The sequence below is a fragment of the Musa acuminata genome, chromosome BXJ2-8 (genome assembly GCF_036884655.1).
Source record: "Musa acuminata AAA Group cultivar baxijiao chromosome BXJ2-8, Cavendish_Baxijiao_AAA, whole genome shotgun sequence".
NCBI lineage: Eukaryota > Viridiplantae > Streptophyta > Magnoliopsida > Zingiberales > Musaceae > Musa > Musa acuminata.
In genome coordinates, this window is record NC_088345.1 from 53,590,320 (window position 1) to 53,609,828 (window position 19,509).

General features: G+C 43.6%; 6 protein-coding genes across 9 annotated transcripts; 4 read left to right on the plus strand and 2 right to left on the minus strand.

Moving 5' to 3' along the window:
• Positions 1 to 491: 491 nt before the first annotated feature.
• On the minus strand, positions 492 to 1,441 carry LOC103996411 (putative germin-like protein 2-1). Its single transcript, XM_009417335.3, has 2 exons — positions 1,286 to 1,441; positions 492 to 1,196 (listed from the first exon to the last, which is right to left on the minus strand). Exons 1-2 carry the CDS (start codon positions 1,404 to 1,406, stop codon positions 661 to 663), a joined length of 657 nt encoding a protein of 218 aa, XP_009415610.2. The 5' UTR covers positions 1,407 to 1,441; the 3' UTR covers positions 492 to 660.
• Positions 1,442 to 1,953: 512 nt separating this feature from the next.
• LOC135618298 (putative germin-like protein 2-1) lies at positions 1,954 to 2,887 on the plus strand. The gene is made up of 2 exons (XM_065119178.1): positions 1,954 to 2,137; positions 2,222 to 2,887. The coding sequence occupies exons 1-2, from the start codon at positions 2,020 to 2,022 to the stop codon at positions 2,755 to 2,757; spliced, it is 654 nt and encodes a 217-aa protein (XP_064975250.1). The 5' UTR covers positions 1,954 to 2,019; the 3' UTR covers positions 2,758 to 2,887.
• Positions 2,888 to 8,909: 6,022 nt separating this feature from the next.
• Positions 8,910 to 9,856, minus strand: LOC135618345 (putative germin-like protein 2-1). Its single transcript, XM_065119229.1, has 2 exons — positions 9,704 to 9,856; positions 8,910 to 9,614 (listed from the first exon to the last, which is right to left on the minus strand). Exons 1-2 carry the CDS (start codon positions 9,822 to 9,824, stop codon positions 9,079 to 9,081), a joined length of 657 nt encoding a protein of 218 aa, XP_064975301.1. The 5' UTR covers positions 9,825 to 9,856; the 3' UTR covers positions 8,910 to 9,078.
• Positions 9,857 to 10,402: 546 nt separating this feature from the next.
• Positions 10,403 to 11,335, plus strand: LOC135618310 (putative germin-like protein 2-1). The gene is made up of 2 exons (XM_065119189.1): positions 10,403 to 10,565; positions 10,650 to 11,335. The coding sequence occupies exons 1-2, from the start codon at positions 10,448 to 10,450 to the stop codon at positions 11,183 to 11,185; spliced, it is 654 nt and encodes a 217-aa protein (XP_064975261.1). The 5' UTR covers positions 10,403 to 10,447; the 3' UTR covers positions 11,186 to 11,335.
• Positions 11,336 to 12,588: 1,253 nt separating this feature from the next.
• On the plus strand, positions 12,589 to 13,499 carry LOC103975063 (putative germin-like protein 2-1). The gene is made up of 2 exons (XM_009389973.3): positions 12,589 to 12,709; positions 12,799 to 13,499. Exons 1-2 carry the CDS (start codon positions 12,589 to 12,591, stop codon positions 13,332 to 13,334), a joined length of 657 nt encoding a protein of 218 aa, XP_009388248.2. The 3' UTR covers positions 13,335 to 13,499.
• Positions 13,500 to 14,549: 1,050 nt separating this feature from the next.
• On the plus strand, positions 14,550 to 19,464 carry LOC135581502 (alkaline ceramidase-like). 4 transcript variants are annotated; one of them, XM_065123161.1, is made up of 3 exons: positions 14,550 to 14,657; positions 16,412 to 16,683; positions 18,621 to 19,464. In XM_065123161.1, the coding sequence occupies exons 2-3, from the start codon at positions 16,514 to 16,516 to the stop codon at positions 19,135 to 19,137; spliced, it is 687 nt and encodes a 228-aa protein (XP_064979233.1). In that variant the 5' UTR covers positions 14,550 to 14,657; positions 16,412 to 16,513; the 3' UTR covers positions 19,138 to 19,464. The 4 variants fall into 4 exon arrangements, with proteins under 4 accessions (XP_064979233.1, XP_064979230.1, XP_064979232.1 ...); XM_065123158.1 differs by having other exon boundaries at positions 14,551 to 14,657; positions 16,412 to 16,770; XM_065123160.1 differs by having other exon boundaries at positions 14,589 to 15,032; positions 16,412 to 16,770.
• Positions 19,465 to 19,509: the final 45 nt, after the last annotated feature.

The following is a 19,509-nucleotide window of genomic DNA, read 5'->3' on the forward strand; positions in this document are numbered from 1 at the left end:
GGAGAGGGATTTTCTAACTCGACCCCTCCAAAGTTTAAGTTAGTGTTGAGTAGAATTAGGGGGAGTTGAGTGCTCGAAGTCTCTCTCGGCCTTGGTTACGGGGTTGACTTTTAGACCTACGAACGAGGGTTGATCGTACATAATCCTTTAATGGCTATCAACTCCTTGAGAGGATGGCTTGTACCCTACGGACGAACATCGACGGATATGTACGGATCCGTGTTGTGCGGAACTATTCTGAGCTTTTCGGAACGACTTCGTGGTGTTCGACGCCGACTTATATGGTGCCGAACAGCCCGAGGGAGTGTGATCGCCTCGTTCGAGTCCGAGGTATTGCGCGGTGTCAACTTGTAGGTCCTTTGTTGGCCCTGTCATGGTCACCGTATGCTGTCTCATGGACGGTGGAGAAATGTGCCACATCAATTACTTATTACAATCGGCACCATGTTTTGCGACAGAAGAGAGAGAGAGACTAAAAAAATTACCGAGAACTCATTGAGATAATCAACAATAGCATTAACATTATTCAATCTAGAAACATCAAGAACGTTGACAAGGGAGAAAATGCATACAACGATCAAATAAAACGAATGAATAAAATGAATGATGATGATGATAAGGAAAAGCATGCAGCATCGGTTCCCTAGCTAGTTTGGAATCCTAGAAATGAGCCTGAATCCGGTCTACGATCTTCTTGTCCACCCCGAGGGCCTTAGCGAGGATATCATCCGAGATGGCCGGTTTGGAGCCGAAGACGGAATTGGCAATGGTGATCACCCCCGGGTTTTGGCTGCTGAGACCGGAGAGTGCGACGGCCTTGTTGGTGCCGTAGTTGAACTGGAAGTGGATGAGGCCTTGGGGGAACACAAAAACATCACCCTTGCGAAGCACTTTGGTGACGAGCCTGTTGTCGGGGTTGGAGGTGACGAATCCGACGTAGAGCGAGCCTTCCAACACCGTCTGAATCTCCGTCGCCCGGGGATGGATGTGAGGAGGGTTAAGGCCAAACGGCGCGTAGTCCACCCGGGCCATGGAGATGCCGAGGGTGTTGAGGCCGGGAATTCGGTTCGCGTTTAGGAGCGTCACGTTGGAGCCGACTTTGTTGGTGGTGTTGCGAGGCTTGTCGAGACCGGAGAAGAAGAAGTCCTCGGCTTTGACGAGCTTTGGATCCTTGCAGACAAATCCGTTGACGAACACTGCATGAGTCGAAGCAGGAATCAGCATCTCGAACCATGATAATAATTAACCCGATCACAGGGACATCGATAAGCTGTTAGTATAATACCATTGGATGTGTTATCCGCAACACACAAGTCCTGGAGAGCACCGGGATCGCGGGCCATGGAAGGGGAAGAAACCAAAGCAAGGAGAGCGGCGAGGAGGAGGATGACGTAGGAAGCAGCCATGGCTTTACAACGAGAGCAAGGAAGCAACGAGAGAAGTTTACTTCTTGGTGGCAGAACAAGGAGGGGGCAGATGCATATATATATAGATAAGGAGACGGGTAAGGGAGACTTGGCAATAAGAAAGCGTCAGGGTTTATGGCAGCTCTAACAATCAATGATATCCGCCGGCAAATGATTGACCGAACAAGTCATCGTTTTCATGTGCCTCCAAGAAGAACAATTAAAACTTTGATGCAGTCCGCTACATAACCTCATCCGTGTTTGATTCTTTTGCTTTACGACCACGAAGATACATCTCTTGATGACGGAAAAGGTCAAAGAGAAGCTAATTAATTGAGGACGTTACGTGGTGAAGCAGATGATGGACTTCATCAAACACATAGTAGTTGTTGTTACACAGCACTCGTAGTTGACTTCTTCTAGCTCAGGCCGGCTATGAATGCTTTCCTCTTCGACGGGAAAGCGTCAACTCTTCCGGCGTGGCCAAGTCTCACACACCTTCGATCTCCATATATATCCATCTGCGCCATTCTATTCTGCCATCAAATTACAGATTGCTTCTCTTCTCTCCTTGCTTCCTTGCTCTCATTACGCGGTAGCACAAATCAAAGACATGGCTGCGTCCTACATCCTCCTCCTCTCTGCTCTCCTTGCTTTGGCTGCCTCTCCAGCCATGGCTGGGGATCCCAGTGCCCTCCAAGACTTTTGTGTCGCGGACAACACATCCGATGGTATACGGCCTATCTAATGTACTTGTGATGCGGTTAATTATTATCATGTATCGAAGATGATAATTGGTGTTTCGACCTATGCAGTGTTTGTGAACGGATTAGCCTGCAAGGATCCAAAGCTCGTCAAAGCCGAAGACTTCTTCTTCTCCGGTCTCGACAAGCCTCGCAACACCACCAACAAAGTCGGCTCCAACGTCACGCTCCTAAACGCGAACCGAATTCCCGGCCTCAACACCCTCGGCATCTCCATGGCCCGGGTGGACTACGCGCCGTTTGGCCTTAACCCTCCTCACATCCATCCCCGGGCGACGGAGATCCTGACGGTGTTGGAAGGCTCGCTCTACGTCGGATTCGTCACCTCCAACCCCGACAACAAGCTCTTCACCAAAATGCTCACCAAGGGTGATGTGTTTGTGTTCCCCCAGGGCCTGATCCACTTCCAATTCAACCATGGCACCAAGAACGCCGTCGCGCTTGCGGCTCTCAGCAGCCAAAACCCCGGGCTGATCACCATCGCCAATGCTGTCTTCGGATCCAAACCGGCCATCTCGGACGATGTCCTCGCTAAGGCATTTCACGTGGACGAGAAGACCGTACATCGGATCCAGGCACAATTCTAGGAACACAAACTAGCCAGACATCTGCTGCATGCTGCATACTGCTACTTATCCTCGTTCTTTACTCTTCATTCATTTATTTGTCATGTGCTTGATTTTTCCGCTAAATAAATTTCGATAAATTTTTTTTGTTCTCATAGCAATAAATGCTCAACAATTTGTTGAAGGAGTTTACGTTGCATATTTTTCATCGAGATTTTGGGAAATCTAAGTATATTAACCATACTCAACAATCAAACCCTAGAACCTCTCTCAACCGCCCCTGCCATGTTCCGTCGCACCCAGGTCTCGCTGACTATGCATCGACGCGTGCCACCTGTGGTCATCGCCGTGCCACCCACATCACCACCCATGGTGAAGTCATCGCCCACAACCGCTAGCGATACAACCTGCTCGTCGACATCATCGTTCCCTTTTCCACTACTCAACAATTGAAAATCATAACCTGCGACGTCCAATCAATGTCAACCGCATCCAATAGATGCTACAGCGATGTTAATGCTATCGCCACACACAGCGCGAGACTGTCGCGTTGCATGATGATTCCGCTGAGTATGTAGCTTTTGCTCGTGACTAGGTTTGCGACCACCGAAGGTCTCTGCCCTTAATAATACTATCGCTAACAGTAAGACATGATCCATTAATCAAATACACATCGATGATACTTTTTTTATTTTTTAAATAAACTCGTTAAGAATCGTTATGATATTAGTAGCAAATTATAATTTTAGATATATCATATGAATGTGAAATAAGTTTTTTGAATGAGAATCTTGAAGTAACCTAAATGATTTATAAAGTAAGAATGTTGTAATTGTACAAACAGAGAGTTATTATTGTTGGAGAACCTTTATGTCGTGGTCGAGATTTCAGCATAGCTCAATCCAATTCTAGATGCATAAAGTCACCTACTTGAATTCTTGGATAGTAGAAGTAGGCGTCGAGTCGGGTTGAGTTCTGTTAAGACCGTTCTGGTACTAAGAGGGGGTGAATTAATGCTTTCGTAAAAATTATGTCTATTCAAAAATTTCGTTCAATAAAGATAATATCGGAAAAGAGTTTAACTTGAAACATTCATAAAGTAATAAGCAATTAAAGCAATTAGTAATGAGAAAGAAAAGCATAACAGAAATGCAAACCAAGTTTATAATAGTTCAGTCATTGCGACATACATCTACTCTCATTCCTCTTTCGTCGAGACCATTGGCATTCACTAACGATATTCTTTCAATGGGCAAAAATAAACTATCCTCTTACAACTCTTTTTTCTTTTCTCAGGAGATAACCTTTACAACTCTCACAACTCTCTTAAAAAGATCACAAAACTATAAGGAGGAGGACTCTTAATATTTTTTAAGACTTTTTCAACTCTAAATTATTAGCTTTTTTTGTTCATTTTTTGTGCTTTTGGAAGCAGGAAAGTGTGGGGTATTTGTAGGCCTCAAATAACTTCAAAAATAGAGCTAAAAAAAGCTTCATCATAAGTTTTTTGGGTCCTGGCGATACCATCGTCATTACTGGGCTGTACCATCGTTTGCTAGATTGATAACTAGTGGTACCATTGCCTACCAGATTAACACTGGCTGGTACCACCGCCCAATCTAACAGTACCATTGCCTAACATTAATGGTACCACCATCGGGTCTTTCGAAAGAAATACATTTCATACTTTTCTAGCTTATGGGCAGTTCCACCGCCTGGTTTGGCGGTGCCACTGCTTGACCTAACCGTAGGTTACTGAATGTGCCTCACAATGAGCCCAACTCAACTCCAGATCAGACCCAATAGGCCCCAAATTGAGTTATCATGGTTACCCCCCGAAGCCGACTCAATTAAACCTAAACTACTTCGATCTAGACACACACGATTACAAGACTAGAATACTATGTTGTCCGGCATGTCATTGGTTCATCCGACGCTTCGTCTAATTTTCGGCGCATCGTCTTCTCCTTCGGTGTATTACCCAATCGACATGTTGACCTCCCGAAACATCCGATCTCCTTAGTGTAATGTCTGATCCTTTGGTCCAATGCCTGAACTAATGACATGAAGTCCTTCTAGCACGTCAACCAGTCCTTCAACCCGACGTCCAATCTTCTAACATGTTCCACTATGGCCCAACATTTGATTCTTCTTGTTTTAATTGAATTATCTTTCTATGATCGAAGTTAGTCCTGCGTCACTCAAACGTACATTAGATTATAACTTCAATTGATTTCTTTATCAAAATCCAAGATTCAACAATCTCTCCCTTAGAAAAACTACCTCGAGTGGGAGCATCGCCTCAATCCTGAATGCTAGACTGAAGGGTGACTCTCCCATGGCAGTCTTTTGTGTGTCTGGGATGCATATAGGATGCTTCGGAGTTTGTCAACCCATGTGTCGTGCACCTCGATGACCTTTCTTTTTAGGCCTTCTAGTATTGTTTGGTTGGTCGCTCCGCATGGCCGTTGGTTTGGGGGTGCTCTACTAAGCTGAATTCCATAATTTTGGCAAAACTCCTTAAATTTTGTATTGTTGAATTGGGCTCCATTGTTCGTGATGATGGCCTTTGGGATGCCAAAATGAGTGATAATGTTTTTCTAGATAAAGCCTTTGACTTGTCTTTGGATGATAGATGCTAAGGGCTCGGCCTCGACCTATTTGGTAAAATAATCCATTTTGACATTAAAGAATCTTTGTTGTCTTGAAGCCAGAGGGAAGGGGCCGAGGAGATCCATTCCCCATTATGCAAATAGCCACATGCAATCTATCGAGGTCAGGGGTACCGTGAGCTGATGTTGCACTGGAGCATGCTTCTGTCATTACATACATCATTGCATATAGGCGACGACATCCTACCGCATGGCCGGCCAGTAGTAGCCTTGTATGAGGATTTTGAAGGCTAAATTATGGCCGCTGATATGCTCTCCTCAAATGCCCTCATCCTTTTTGTAGCAGAGAATGTCCTCCATCCATCTTGGAGTCACTTCGGTTGTGGCGACATCCTCGGTTGCAATGGTTCAAAAGGGGAGCTTTTCGACCTCCCCACCCAAGACGAGTTTTGCTAGTGCATCTACTTGTGTGATCTGTGCTAACCAAGGTCATTTAGATTGAGAGATAGAGTTTTCCGGGAGAATCCGATTAGAGTGAGACTCAAGTAGAAACCGTATGAGTTTGATAGCATCATACCTAGTATACGGTCTTTGAGATATTAGATGATGAGGAACTATAGGTACACGATAATTAAGGACAGACAGGTCCAATAGATTGGATTCTCCTGTATCGTATAAGGACTACGGCGTAGTGGCATAATACGTCCACAATCGATGAGTCGAGTGAATTATTATGGAGATAATAATTCACTAAGCCAGAAGGAGTTCTGACAGGTATGATTCACGACCAGCTCGATATTGGGCCTAGAGGGTCACACACATATGGTAGGCATTGCGATGAGTAGAGATTCGGATTTGAGATATCCGTTGGAGCCCCTGACTTATTGGATATCCAATAAGCTCCTGAATTATTGGATCCTATGGATGAGATACAATAAGAGCCCATAAGAGATTATTGGATAGAGATCCACTAATCTAAGAGGCTTGGGTAGTTGGATGCAGATCTAATACCCAATAGGGGAGGATCCATTAGGGTTTGATAGGGGACCTCTATAAATATGAGGAATTCAGTGGTTCATAGGCTCGAGCCTTTGCTTGCCTCTCATATTCTCCTCTCCCTCTCCACCTCAGAACAGGCCTAGAGTTTTGAGGAGCGTCGCCACAGCTCTGCTGTGTGGATCACCGCTAGAGAGGAGGTCGCTTGACCTCATTCACCCTCTCCTAGAGATTTGCAATGATTCAAGGATATACGATCTCCCTAGGTAACATAATCTACTCGATACGTAGTTTTAAGTTTCACGGATTTTTACGCACCAATCTTCGCACGACGACGAATATCTCTTTGGGAATAGGGGATTTTGTTTTTTATTCTTTCACTGCACATGTAATGTCACACCTAAGATTTCCCAACAACGACCATAGTTGTGGCGAAACTGGCAATTCTTGAAGTGATCTCTAAGCTCACGCGAAGTTTTCATCGGGTTGGGTGCTCTTAGGAGCCCCTTCTCTCTGGCCTAGAGGAAGATCTCCATTCTGGATGAACTCAAGGGTGGAAGAGGTGGCCTCAGGAGCAGCAACTTGTGTCGGTCGAGCCTTCTTCTAGGTGGGCCTAAGGGCTACCCTCGGAATTGCTCCATGCGAGGCCTCTTGTGTTCCTTGCGCTTTCCCGCCACTAGGGCCTCTGCAACTATGTACTGATTTGCACATTGGAGCATCTCGGGGACGGTCACCACCGGTCACTCAACTAATAACTAGAAAAAACTGGATGGTCATAGGCCTATTAAGAACGCTTGCATGATCAATGAGGGGTGCATGTCGGGAACTCCTTGGATCTCAACAGCGAAGTGGGCGACAAAGTGAGAGAGGGGTTCATCGTCCTTCTAACTCAGACTGAGGAGCTTGGCTGCAAATGGTTTTGGCCATGCACTAGCCAAGAAATTGAACTCGAATTCCCTTATAAGCTGGTTGAAAGATGAGATCGAAGTTGGCCTAAGTCGGCTATACCACATCCGAGTCGAACCCCAAAGAGTGGTAGGAAACACCTGACTCATCAGGATATCAGAAGTACTATATAGGGCCATCTGAGCCTGAAAGGCGATGATGTGCTTTGCCAGGAGAGAGCTGTCGTTGTAAGCCTCGAGCATAGGGAGGCGAAAGTTCAGTGGTATCGGTTTGTCTTAGATTTCTTTGATAAAGGGAGACCCTATCAAGGAGGCCTCCCGGAGCTCTTCTTTGGACTTATGAAACTCCCTTTGGACCTTGTCCAAACATTGATTGACCGAGCGCAACTAAGCTATGAGAGAGTCCATCAAGTCAGATGATAGGGTTCAGGCTCGGGGTAGCTTGGGGTGGTGCGTCGGAGGCCTAGGGCGTTGTGCTCTTGTGTTGGCCTCGGGTTCCCCGATTGCTCCTTGGGTGACAAATTAACATCCGTTGCTCTAGGTTATTGAGGGACCGGAGATGAATCTCGTGGCACGGTGATAAGTGTCGGTGGGTCCCATGGCGGCGACGGTTGAGGCAGTACCGACTGCTAGGCATGTTGGGGGATGATAGTCTTTGTCATCCCTGCTAAGGCTTGGACTTTGTGAGTGAAGCTGAGGAACACATTGGCTGAGATAGCAAGTTGCCCCATGGTGGTCTCGAGAGGTGATAGCCCAGGATCATTGAACAACTGCCAATAGCAACTCGGGGTCGCAGTCGATGATTTCCCTTCTAGGCTTGGAGGAAGTGGGAGCTCGGATGAGTCGCTGCCCTCCAAACCCGAAGGTCGGATGAGTCGGGGGTGGCTCTTCTCCAGGATGCTATCTCAGGTTGCTCGGTTGGGGGTGTTCTTGTGACATCGGACTCTCCTTCTAGTGCTAAAATATTGGGAAACCTTAATGCCATAACCGAGGTGTTAGTACAGCTTGGTCCAATCCTGAATATGCAAAGTCACCCATGCAAATGCTTGGATAGTAGAAGTAGGCATCGGGTTGGGTTGGGTTCGAGCCTCGTCTCCCGAGTGTAGTCTTCTCCTTTGGCGAGTTGCCTGCTTTTTCATCACTGAGTTCTTACACACAAGCCGAAGTCAGGAGAGGGATTTCCTAACTCGACCCCTCCAAAGTTTAAGTTAGTGTCGAGTGGAATTAGGAGGAGTTGAGTGCTCAAAGTCCCTCTCGACCTTGGTCAGGGGGTTGGCTTTTAGACCTATGAACGAGGGTTGATTGTACATGATCATTTAATGGCTGTCAACTCTTCAGGAGGATGACTTGTACCCTACGGAGGAACATCGATGGATATGTATGGACCCGCGCTGTGCGGCAATGTTCCGAGCTTTCTGGAATGACTCCGCGGTGTTCGGTGCTGACTTATACGGTGCCGAACAGCTCGAGGGAGTGTGATCGTCTCGTTCGGGTCCGAGGTGTTGCATGATGTCAACTTGTAGGTCCTTTGTTGGCCCTGTCATGGTCACCGTATGCTGTCTCATGGACGGTGGAGAAATGTGCCACATCAATTACTTATTACAATCGGCACCATGTTTTGCGACAGAAGAGAGAGAGAGACTAAAAAAATTACCGAGAACTCATTGAGATAATCAACAATAGCATTAACATTATTCAATCTAGAAACATCAAGAACGTTGACAAGGGAGAAAATGCATACAACGATCAAATAAAACGAATGAATAAAATGAATGATGATGATGATAAGGAAAAGCATGCAGCATCGGTTCCCTAGCTAGTTTGGAATCCTAGAAATGAGCCTGAATCCGGTCTACGATCTTCTTGTCCACCCCGAGGGCCTTAGCGAGGATATCATCCGAGATGGCCGGTTTGGAGCCGAAGACGGAATTGGCAATGGTGATCACCCCCGGGTTTTGGCTGCTGAGACCGGAGAGTGCGACGGCCTTGTTGGTGCCGTAGTTGAACTGGAAGTGGATGAGGCCTTGGGGGAACACAAAAACATCACCCTTGCGAAGCACTTTGGTGACGAGCCTGTTGTCGGGGTTGGAGGTGACGAATCCGACGTAGAGCGAGCCTTCCAACACCGTCTGAATCTCCGTCGCCCGGGGATGGATGTGAGGAGGGTTAAGGCCAAACGGCGCGTAGTCCACCCGGGCCATGGAGATGCCGAGGGTGTTGAGGCCGGGAATTCGGTTCGCGTTTAGGAGCGTCACGTTGGAGCCGACTTTGTTGGTGGTGTTGCGAGGCTTGTCGAGACCGGAGAAGAAGAAGTCCTCGGCTTTGACGAGCTTTGGATCCTTGCAGACAAATCCGTTGACGAACACTGCATGAGTCGAAGCAGGAATCAGCATCTCGAACCATGATAATAATTAACCCGATCACAGGGACATCGATAAGCTGTTAGTATAATACCATTGGATGTGTTATCCGCAACACACAAGTCCTGGAGAGCACCGGGATCGCGGGCCATGGAAGGGGAAGAAACCAAAGCAAGGAGAGCGGCGAGGAGGAGGATGACGTAGGAAGCAGCCATGGCTTTACAACGAGAGCAAGGAAGCAACGAGAGAAGTTTACTTCTTGGTGGCAGAACAAGGAGGGGGCAGATGCATATATATATATATATATATAGATAAGGAGATGGGTAAGGGAGACTTGGCAATAAGAAGGCGTCGGGGTTTATGGCAGCTCTAACAATCAATGATATCCGCCGGCAAATGATTGACCGAACAAGTCATCGTTTGCATGTGCCGCTAAGAAGAACAATTAAAACTTTGATGCAGTCCGCTACATAACCTCATCCGTGTTTGATTCTTTTGCTTTACGACCATGAAGATACGTCTCTTGATGACAGAAAAAGTCAAAGAGAAGCTAATTAATTGAAGACGTTACGTGGTGAAGCAGATGATGGACTTCATCAAACACATAGTAGTTGTTGTTACACAGCACTCGTAGTTGACTTCTTCTAGCTCAGGCCGGCTATGAATGCTTTCCTCTTCGACGGGAAAGCGTCAACTCTTCCGGCGTGGCCAAGTCTCACACACCTTCGGTCTCCATATATATCCATCTGCGCCATTCTATTCTGCCATCAAATTACAGACTGCTTCTCTTCTCTCTTTGCTTCCTTGCTCTCGTTACGCGGTAGCACAAATCAAAGACATGGCTGCGTCCTACATCCTCCTCTTCTCTGCTCTCCTTGCCTTGGTTGCCTCTCCAGCCATGGCTGGGGATCCCAGTGCCCTCCAAGACTTGTGTGTCGCGGACAACACATCCGATGGTATACGGCTTATCTAATGTACTTGTGATGCGGTTAATTATTATCATGGATCGAAGATGCTAATTGGTGCTTCGACCTATTCAGTGTTTGTGAACGGATTAGCCTGCAAGGATCCAAAGCTCGTCAAAGCCGAAGACTTCTTCTTCTCCGGTCTCGACAAGCCTCGCAACACCACCAACAAAGTCGGCTCCAACGTGACGCCCGTAAACGTGAACCGAATTCCCGGCCTCAACACCCTCGGCATCTCCATGGCCCGAGTGGATTTCGCACCTTACGGCCTTAACCGTCCTCACATCCATCCCCGGGCGACGGAGATCCTGACGGTGTTGGAAGGCTCGCTCTACGTCGGATTCGTCACCTCCAACCCCGACAACAAGCTCTTCACCAAAATGCTCACCAAGGGTGATGTGTTTGTGTTCCCCCAGGGCCTGATCCACTTCCAATTCAACCATGGCACCAAGAACGCCGTCGCGCTTGCGGCTCTCAGCAGCCAAAACCCCGGGCTGATCACCATCGCCAATGCTGTCTTCGGATCCAAACCGGCCATCTCGGACGATGTCCTCGCTAAGGCATTTCAGGTGGACGAGAAGACCGTACATCGGATCCAGGCACAATTCTAGGAACACAAACTAGCCAGACATCTGCTGCATGCTGCATACTGCTACTTATCCTCATTCTTTACTCTTCATTCATTTATTTGTCGTGTGCTTGATTTTTCCGCTAAATAAATTTCGATAAAGTTTTATTGTTCTCATAGCAATAAATGCTCAACAATTTGTTGAAGGAGTTTATGTTGCATATTTGTCATCCAGATTTTGGGAAATTGAAATATATTAACCATACTCAACAATCAAACCCTAGAACCTCTCTCGACCGTCACTGCCATGTTCCGTCGCACCTAGGTCTAGCTGACTATGCATCGACGCGTGCCACCTGTGGTCATCGCCGTACCACCCACATCACCACCCATGGTGAAGTCATCGCCCACAACCGCTAACGATACAACCTGCTCGTCGACATCGTCGTTCCCTTTTCCACTACTCAACAATTGAAAATCATAACCTGTGTCGTCCAATCAATGTCAACCGCATCCAATAGATGCTACAGCGATGTTAATGCTATCGCCACACACAGCGTGAGACTGTCGCGTTTCACTGAAGGTCCCTACCTCAATAATACTATTGCTAACAGTAAGACATCGATAGTGATCCATCGATCATAACAAGACTTCTTTTTATTTTTTAAATGAACTCGTTAAGAATCGTTAATAGATATTAGTAGTTAATTATAATTTTAGATTTGCAAAGTAAGAATGTTGAAATTGTACAAATAGAGAGTTATTACTATCGGAGAATCTTTATGTCGTGGTTGAGATATCAGCACAGCTCAGTCCAATTCTGGATAAAGTCACCTACATGAATTCTTGGATAGTAGAAGTAGGCGTCGAGTCGGATTGAGTTCTGTTAAGACCGTTTTGGTACTACGAGGGGTTGAATTAATGCTTTCGTAAAAATTATATCTATTCAAAAATTTCGTTCAATAAAGACAGTATCAGTAAAAAGTTTAACTTTAAACATTCATAAATTATGTCGATTCATGCAACCTTCAATTGTTTAATAAGATAGATTTAGGAATTGATTAAAGACAATTTTGTTGGTTTTGGAAACTACAATCAAGTAAATTTTTTCTGGACATGCTTTACAGATGAAGATAAATAAAATGGTCATCGTTTCAATTGACATTCTTAATTGAATTTGTTAATGATTCTCCTTTTATGTGTTTTTCAGGTCATCCATGTGCTAAATATATGATTATGGAAATCTGATCCATATTTTGTCAAGTGATATAAAGAAATGGAAAGACTCATTAGAGCTACCATAACCCCGACGCTTTCTTATTGCCAAGTCTCCCTTACCCATCTCCTTATCTATATATATATATATATATATGCATCTGCCCCCTCCTTGTTCTGCCACCAAGAAGTAAACTTCTCTCGTTGCTTCCTTGCTCTCGTTGTAAAGCCATGGCTGCTTCCTACGTCATCCTCCTCCTCGCTGCTCTCCTTGCTTTGGTTTCTTCCCCTTCCATGGCCCGTGATCCCGGTGCTCTCCAGGACTTGTGTGTTGCGGATAACACATCCAATGGTATTATCCTAACAGCTTATCGATGTCCCTGTGATCGGGTTAATTATTATCATGGTTCGAGATGCTGATTCCTGCTTCGACTCATGCAGTGTTCGTCAACGGATTTGTCTGCAAGGATCCAAAGCTCGTCAGAGCCGAGGACTTCTTCTTCTCCGGTCTCGACCAGCCTCGCAACACCACCAACAAAGTCGGCTCCAACGTCACGCTCCTAAACGCGAACCGAATTCCCGGCCTCAACACCCTCGGCATCTCCATGGCCCGGGTGGACTACGCGCCGTTTGGTCTTAACCCTCCTCACATCCATCCCCGGGCGACGGAGATTCAGTCGGTGTTGGAAGGCTCGCTCTACGTCGGCTTCGTCACCTCCAATCCGGACAACAGGCTCGTCACCAAAGTGCTTCGCAAGGGTGATGTGTTTGTGTTCCCCCAAGGCCTCATCCACTTCCAGTTCAACTACGGCACCAACAAGGCCGTCGCACTCTCCGGTCTCAGCAGCCAAAACCCGGGGGTGATCACCATTGCCAATTCCGTCTTCGGCTCCAAACCGGCCATCTCGGATGATATCCTCGCTAAGGCCCTCGGGGTGGACAAGAAGATCGTAGACCGGATTCAGGCTCATTTCTAGGATCTCAAACGAGCTAGGGAACCGATGCTGCATGCTGCTCCTTGTCATCATCAGCATTCTTTCTATTCATTCGTTTGATTTGATCATCGAATGCATTTTCTCCCTTGTGAACGTTCTTGATGTTTCTAGATTGAATAATGTTAATGCTATCGTTAATTATCTCAATGAGTTCTCGGTAATATATATAGTCTCTCTCTCTCTCTCTCTCTCTCTCTCTCTCATGGTAACATCATCTTCCCATCGGTCAGCCGTTCGATCTTGTTAGAGTTCCTCTTTTGAGACAAGTATCGTTGCCTCTTACGCTAGGATGCCTTCCTCCGCAGATCACTCTGAAGGCAATGGTGCCCATCGACCACACGCCACAACGAATCTGCGTGGTGGCGCAGAACAACGACGCCGCCGCATACAACTCCCTGCTCCAACCCTCCATCGACGCCCTGAGTGCTTCGCTCGTCCAAAGCAGGTTCGTGTACGTGGACATCTACACCCCACTGATGGACATGATCCAGAACCCTAACAGAAACAGTAAGAAACCCTTCTTTTGCCTTCAAGATCGGACGTCCTCGTTGTCTTCCTCAATGATATGATGCCAAAGGTTTTGAGTCGACGACGTTGGGGTGCTGCGGGACCGGGACGGTGGAGGTGGGTCCGTTGTGCAATGCGATGACGCCGGTGTGCTCGGCTCCTTCTTCCTTCATGTTCTGGGACTCCGTTCAACCATCAGAGGCAACGGACAGAGATCTTGCGGAACAGATGATTCAGGAGGTGCTCCCAAAGTTCGGATGACAAGAATAAGTGACCGTGGATATATATATATATATATATATATATATATATATATATATATATATATATATATATATATATATATATATATATATATATGTTAAAATTATTTTTCCCATAAAAATAAAAAAAAAAAGTCTTTTAATTTATTCTCAAGGATGACAATGAGAGAAAGGGGTTGATAAATTCAAGTTGTATTTATATATTAGAATATTTTATGCATGTATATTGACTATTAGAACAAAATAGTATAATTTTATTTATACTTTAAATATTCATATTAAGTATTTTTGTGGGACAATATACATAAGCATTCTTAATAATTGGATTTACATATTAGAACTTGGAGTAATTTTTGAAAGGATAGATATGTAAAACTAAAAAGAAAATAAAAAAAAATAAGAATAAGGAATAAAGAATAAAAGCAAAGGAAAAGCGCTTCGAATAAATAAACTAAAGGTGGTGGATGCCACCACGCGGAGCCCTAATCCCGTCCCTCGTCGATCGCCGTTCTGCTTCCTCGGCGACGCCCCCAAGGTGCGATCTCTTCCCCGCCATGATCCCTACTTGCCGATGCGTTCGTAGCCCAACACGATGTTCCGTGGAACTCGTGTTTGGACGGGTTTCTTCGTGGATGCTGGATTTGGATCCGCTCTGGTTTGGTTGTCGTCTTGCACCGAGGTTCTTGCGAGGTGCCAGGGGAGCGCTTGTGACCCCTTAGATCCTCTTGATGGGAAGTAGCAGAGAAGGATTGCGCCGGGAGGAGAGGATGAGAGGGAAGATCAAAAGCGGGCGATTCGAAGGCGTAAAATTAGATCCTTTCTAAATCGTGGTTTGAGATGGTGTTATGGTGCTCGTCGATCGCTGTTTGAGCCATAGAAGAAGTTGACCTACCTCTTTCCTGCGTTGAGGGTTAGATAAAATCTTTTAGTACTTATTCTACTTTTCCTGTGTGTGTGCCGATGTGTTAGGCTTCTTTTATAGATGTGGGATTCAGTGTTGAAGGGAGAGTTGTGGGTTTTACTTGTAGTTTGAACCAGATTCTATCTGCATTTTGAAATCTGAGGTTGATAGCTTTGTGGAGGAAAATTTTCAAATGAATAAGTTAAAAACTGATAATAAAGCAATGATTTGATGTCTGGGAGCTCGAAATATGGCACTAGCTGTGGCTTCTGCAATCTTGTGCCAGCCAAGTATGTTTAAGACAAGGATTAAATATTCTTGTTGCAGTATCATTTCATTACTCTCTCTCTCTCTCTCTCTCTCTCTCTCTCTCTCTCTCTCTCTCTATATATATATATATATATATATATATATATATATATATATATATATATCCTATAATGTAACAAATTTAAATGGTATTATCACTGAGAAAGATTCAGACAGTCTGCCTGTACCTTTATGTGCTTTTGTGATCATTTGTTATGTTCTGGGCTTATCCTTGTGGTGTTGTTTATTTTATCTAAAAGGTAGCATCCGTCCAGTGGTATTTTTGTCTTTACTGTAGGTTGGGATCCTTTTTGCAGCCAAATAATTATATGGGAAAGCAATTAAACTACTAATATACTGGAGGGATCTTTCAAACTTTAAGGTGACATTTTTAATGTTCCTGTACTGGAATCCTTATTGTTTACCTTTTGGTCTTTGAACAACTTCCTCTGCTTCATATTTGATTATCTGGATTTTCAGTTATGACTGGCGGCAAATTCTTAGGATAATCTGCATTCTTTCCAAGTTCTCCTCACACTAATCCTTCTCTATCTTTTGAACTTCCGTTTTCTGATCAAATGCACATTGCTAGGTCTTGTGATTATAATCTTGAATATGAAGCTACATGGCTTAGTTTGTTTGCTGCAAGAAGGCTTCAACATAGATATACCAGTTAACTCATTTCTAGATATACTGCTGATATTGTCAGTTTTTTATTTGCTGTTATTATAAATCTTTACGATTAACCGACTTTGCTGACACAAGGTTTTTACAGCGATGATTCCGTTTATCAGGCCCAGAGAGGAGGATCATTCTAATAGATGCTTCTTTTGTGGAAATTGTTATGGTTCTTTGGGAAATAGATTATTTATACATGATCATGCATTCATGCAACCTTCAATTGTTTAATAAGATAGATTTAGGAATTGATTAAAGACAATTTTGTTGGTTTTGGAAATTACAATCAAGTAAATTTTTTCTGGACATGCTTTACAGATGAAGATAAATAAAATGGTCATCGTTTCAATTGACATTCTTAATTGAATTTGTTAATGATTATCCTTTTATGTGTTTTTCAGGTCATCCATGTGCTAAATATATGATTATAGCACCAGGTTCTTCCTTGCAAGGTCCATTCAGTATGGAAATCTGATCCATATTTTGTCAACTGATATAAAGAAATGGAAGACTCAGGGATGTCAAGCTTTTGGGGACCTGTTACATCCACTACAGAATTGTGCGAGGAAAACTATGCCCATTCTTCATATATTGCAGAATTTTACAACACCATATCAAATATTCCTTGCATTCTTTTTGCACTTATTGGCCTTACAAATGCCCTTAGACAAAGGTTTGAGAAAAGATTCAGTGTGCTTCACATTTCCAACATGATACTCGCAATCGGGAGCATGATATTTCATGCCACATTGCAACATGTGTAAATTTCTTTGCTCATCTCTGAATTCTTTTTGCTTTCTGTGTCTTTTCATTTTATTTATTCTGTTTATATTGTTCGATCATACTAGTTACTCGCCTTGAAATATATTGGGTTCTGTAGCAAAATAATGTGTATGTTTGGCAGAAATCATTACTTCTTTACATGCATCTGCACCTGAGGCAGATAACATGCGAGTGAGCATCGTTTCTTCAATCTTTGAACAACATATGTGCACATCTAACGTTGCTATTTGTGTGCTTCTTGATGGTTAGCAAACACTCATCTGCATACTATCAGGACTTCTGGGGTTGGCCCTGGCCAAGCTATTGTAACTTCTGCAACCACAGCATTTTGTGGGGTTGCTTGTGTTTTTTGTGGTCGCTCATAATAAAAGCCTAATAGATGGATTCTAGGTTGGCTTTCATGTTCTACACGTATTCGATGGTAGGTTTGTTTTACTAACTTTTAATGACATGAAATTTGTTTCTGAACCTGATCCCTTTAGATGTCATGCTTTGTTTCTATCCAACAAGCCGTTGTGTTGCACATATTTGGAGATGGCTACATGGATATCTTTTTTCCTGTCATTGAGCTCTGTTTTAGGATGTGCTTTTTCTTAATGGTAAAATACGTGGTAGGACTAAAACTGGACTGCTGCATTTCAATATATTGCTTTGATATGGAACTTTATTCATGAATATCTTACATGCCGTGAACTCTCTAAAATCTCTGAGATTCAAATACTGATTATTGTAAGTTATATAATCAGGCTTTTACGAAGGTGGCAATTAAGCAAAGGTCCAGTTTGAATGTTTAACACACGAAAAAGTCAGCTGGATATATTATAATCATGCATCACCATCCTATCTGTGATTAGTGGTTCTTGTGTTTTGTCAATATGCTATGATGTATTATCTGGTGCTTTTGCTAAGCTCTAATCATTTGTTAATTATTATCTGTCCATTTCTGAATTTACCATACATCTATGATTATGATATAGATCTACTATTCAGATAAATTGATTATCTCAGAGGTCACTGGCAGTGTTAGTGGTACCTGGTATCCACCCTATTAAACATGTTGGATATGTCTCAGTTTGTTGGATGCTTATCATATTATTTGATCATATATTATAATATTAAAGGAGAGAAAGTGGACCTTTTTGTTTTTTTAACATTATTATGCATCCATCTTTGTAGTTTATTATCATGACAATGAAATATAAGTATCGTGCAATGTATTTTAAAAAATAAAGTTCCATATGCCTTGCAATTTCTTTTTTGTCTTCTTTCATACTGGAAGCTTGGATATGAATCCTATTTAATTCTTTTGTCCACATCTGTGTGACAGTTCTGTTTGGTGGCACCTATATGCACCTTCGGTAATTGGTGGATCTGTATTAATGATCGATCTTCATTGTACTAAAGTTCCCTACTTTGTGTTTCTATAACGTTGATTCAGTCACTAGTGCTTTATCTATTTGCCTTTTCATTTCTTTCTTTCCGAAAGGAATGCCTTCATGGTGCTTCTTGATTCAGTTGCTTTTCTTTTATTAGTATCGTCTACGTTCTACTTGATTTAAGACACTTGGACGCAAGTGCTGCTTTTTCCAAGTATTCCATTGTTGACTTTTACCATTGTGATTGGCTTGTTATTAATATATGTATAATTTCTTTTGAAATTGTTTGCTTGATTTTATTAGCTTTTATCTTTTTTTATCGTGCATTTATCTATTGCATACTGAAAAATTTCTTTTACCAATTGCTAGGATAATTTTTATGCATGAGATTATATTATGACTAGTTGTCAGTGCTTATGAACAATCTGATCACATCTTAATTCACTTTCAGACTGCAGCAAAGCGATGAAACACCAATGGTATGGGAGATGTTGCTTTACCTTTATGTTCTTTACTCACCGGACTGGCACTATAGGAGCACTATGCCTACTTTTCTTTTCCTCTATGGTGCTGCCTTCGCTGTTGCTCATTCATTGGTGCGTTTTGGAATAGGATTCAAGATACACTATGTTGGCCTTTGTCTTCTATGTATCCCGCGGATGTACAAGTATTACATACAAACAAAAGATGCGTCTGCTAAACGGCTAGCCAAGCTCTATGTTGCGACAATATTTCTCGGGACTATATGCTGGTTGTTCGACCGGATGTTCTGCAAGAAATTATCACACTGGTATATTAATCCGCAGGGTCATGCGTGGTGGCATGTGCTTATGGGATTCAACTCATACTTTGCGAATGCATTTTTGATGTTCTGTCGGGCACAGCAGCTGGGTTGGGAACCGCAAGTTGTTCACCTCTTTGGTGTATTCCCATATGTGAAGATTCATAAGCCCAAAAAGCAGGAGTGAGAAAGAAGCAGTCGGGCAAGTGTTCCATGCTGGTTTCTTTCTGCAATCTTTGGAACAGATGTTTTGTTTAGCGTGCAAACAGGCGGTGGCACTCTGGAAATGAACGTTAGTGACATGGGCTTATTGATGTTTTACATTTCATCGACTGGCGCTTGTACTGTTCCTAAATCTACAATCTGTGCTTAGAATAGGTTGAATCATGAACAGTATTTTTTTCTTTTTCTTGCTTGATATGTTTTTTTTTTTTAGGGTTACACAAGATGATTGAATTGGAGACTGACCCAACCGGTTAATTGGGTCTATAATTAACTAGTGAATTTAATCTTACATCCAGAGCAAGCAATGATATACGTATGCATGTTAGTTGCTATA

Bases quoted from the DNA above. Each gene is read 5' to 3' on its own strand.
- LOC135581502 (XM_065123158.1), top strand. From the start codon at position 16,514: ATGGAAGACTCAGGGATGTCAAGCTTTTGGGGACCTGTTACATCCACT. The intron at 16,771-18,620 runs GTAAATTTCTTT...ATTCACTTTCAG, and splicing joins CATGCCACATTGCAACATGT to ACTGCAGCAAAGCGATGAAA.
- LOC135618310 (XM_065119189.1), top strand. From the start codon at position 10,448: ATGGCTGCGTCCTACATCCTCCTCTTCTCTGCTCTCCTTGCCTTGGTT. The intron at 10,566-10,649 runs GTATACGGCTTA...CGACCTATTCAG, and splicing joins CGCGGACAACACATCCGATG to TGTTTGTGAACGGATTAGCC.
- LOC135618345 (XM_065119229.1), bottom strand. From the start codon at position 9,824: ATGGCTGCTTCCTACGTCATCCTCCTCCTCGCCGCTCTCCTTGCTTTG. The intron at 9,615-9,703 runs GTATTATACTAA...CGACTCATGCAG, and splicing joins TGCGGATAACACATCCAATG to TGTTCGTCAACGGATTTGTC.
- LOC103975063 (XM_009389973.3), top strand. From the start codon at position 12,589: ATGGCTGCTTCCTACGTCATCCTCCTCCTCGCTGCTCTCCTTGCTTTG. The intron at 12,710-12,798 runs GTATTATCCTAA...CGACTCATGCAG, and splicing joins TGCGGATAACACATCCAATG to TGTTCGTCAACGGATTTGTC.
- LOC135618298 (XM_065119178.1), top strand. From the start codon at position 2,020: ATGGCTGCGTCCTACATCCTCCTCCTCTCTGCTCTCCTTGCTTTGGCT. The intron at 2,138-2,221 runs GTATACGGCCTA...CGACCTATGCAG, and splicing joins CGCGGACAACACATCCGATG to TGTTTGTGAACGGATTAGCC.
- LOC103996411 (XM_009417335.3), bottom strand. From the start codon at position 1,406: ATGGCTGCTTCCTACGTCATCCTCCTCCTCGCCGCTCTCCTTGCTTTG. The intron at 1,197-1,285 runs GTATTATACTAA...CGACTCATGCAG, and splicing joins TGCGGATAACACATCCAATG to TGTTCGTCAACGGATTTGTC.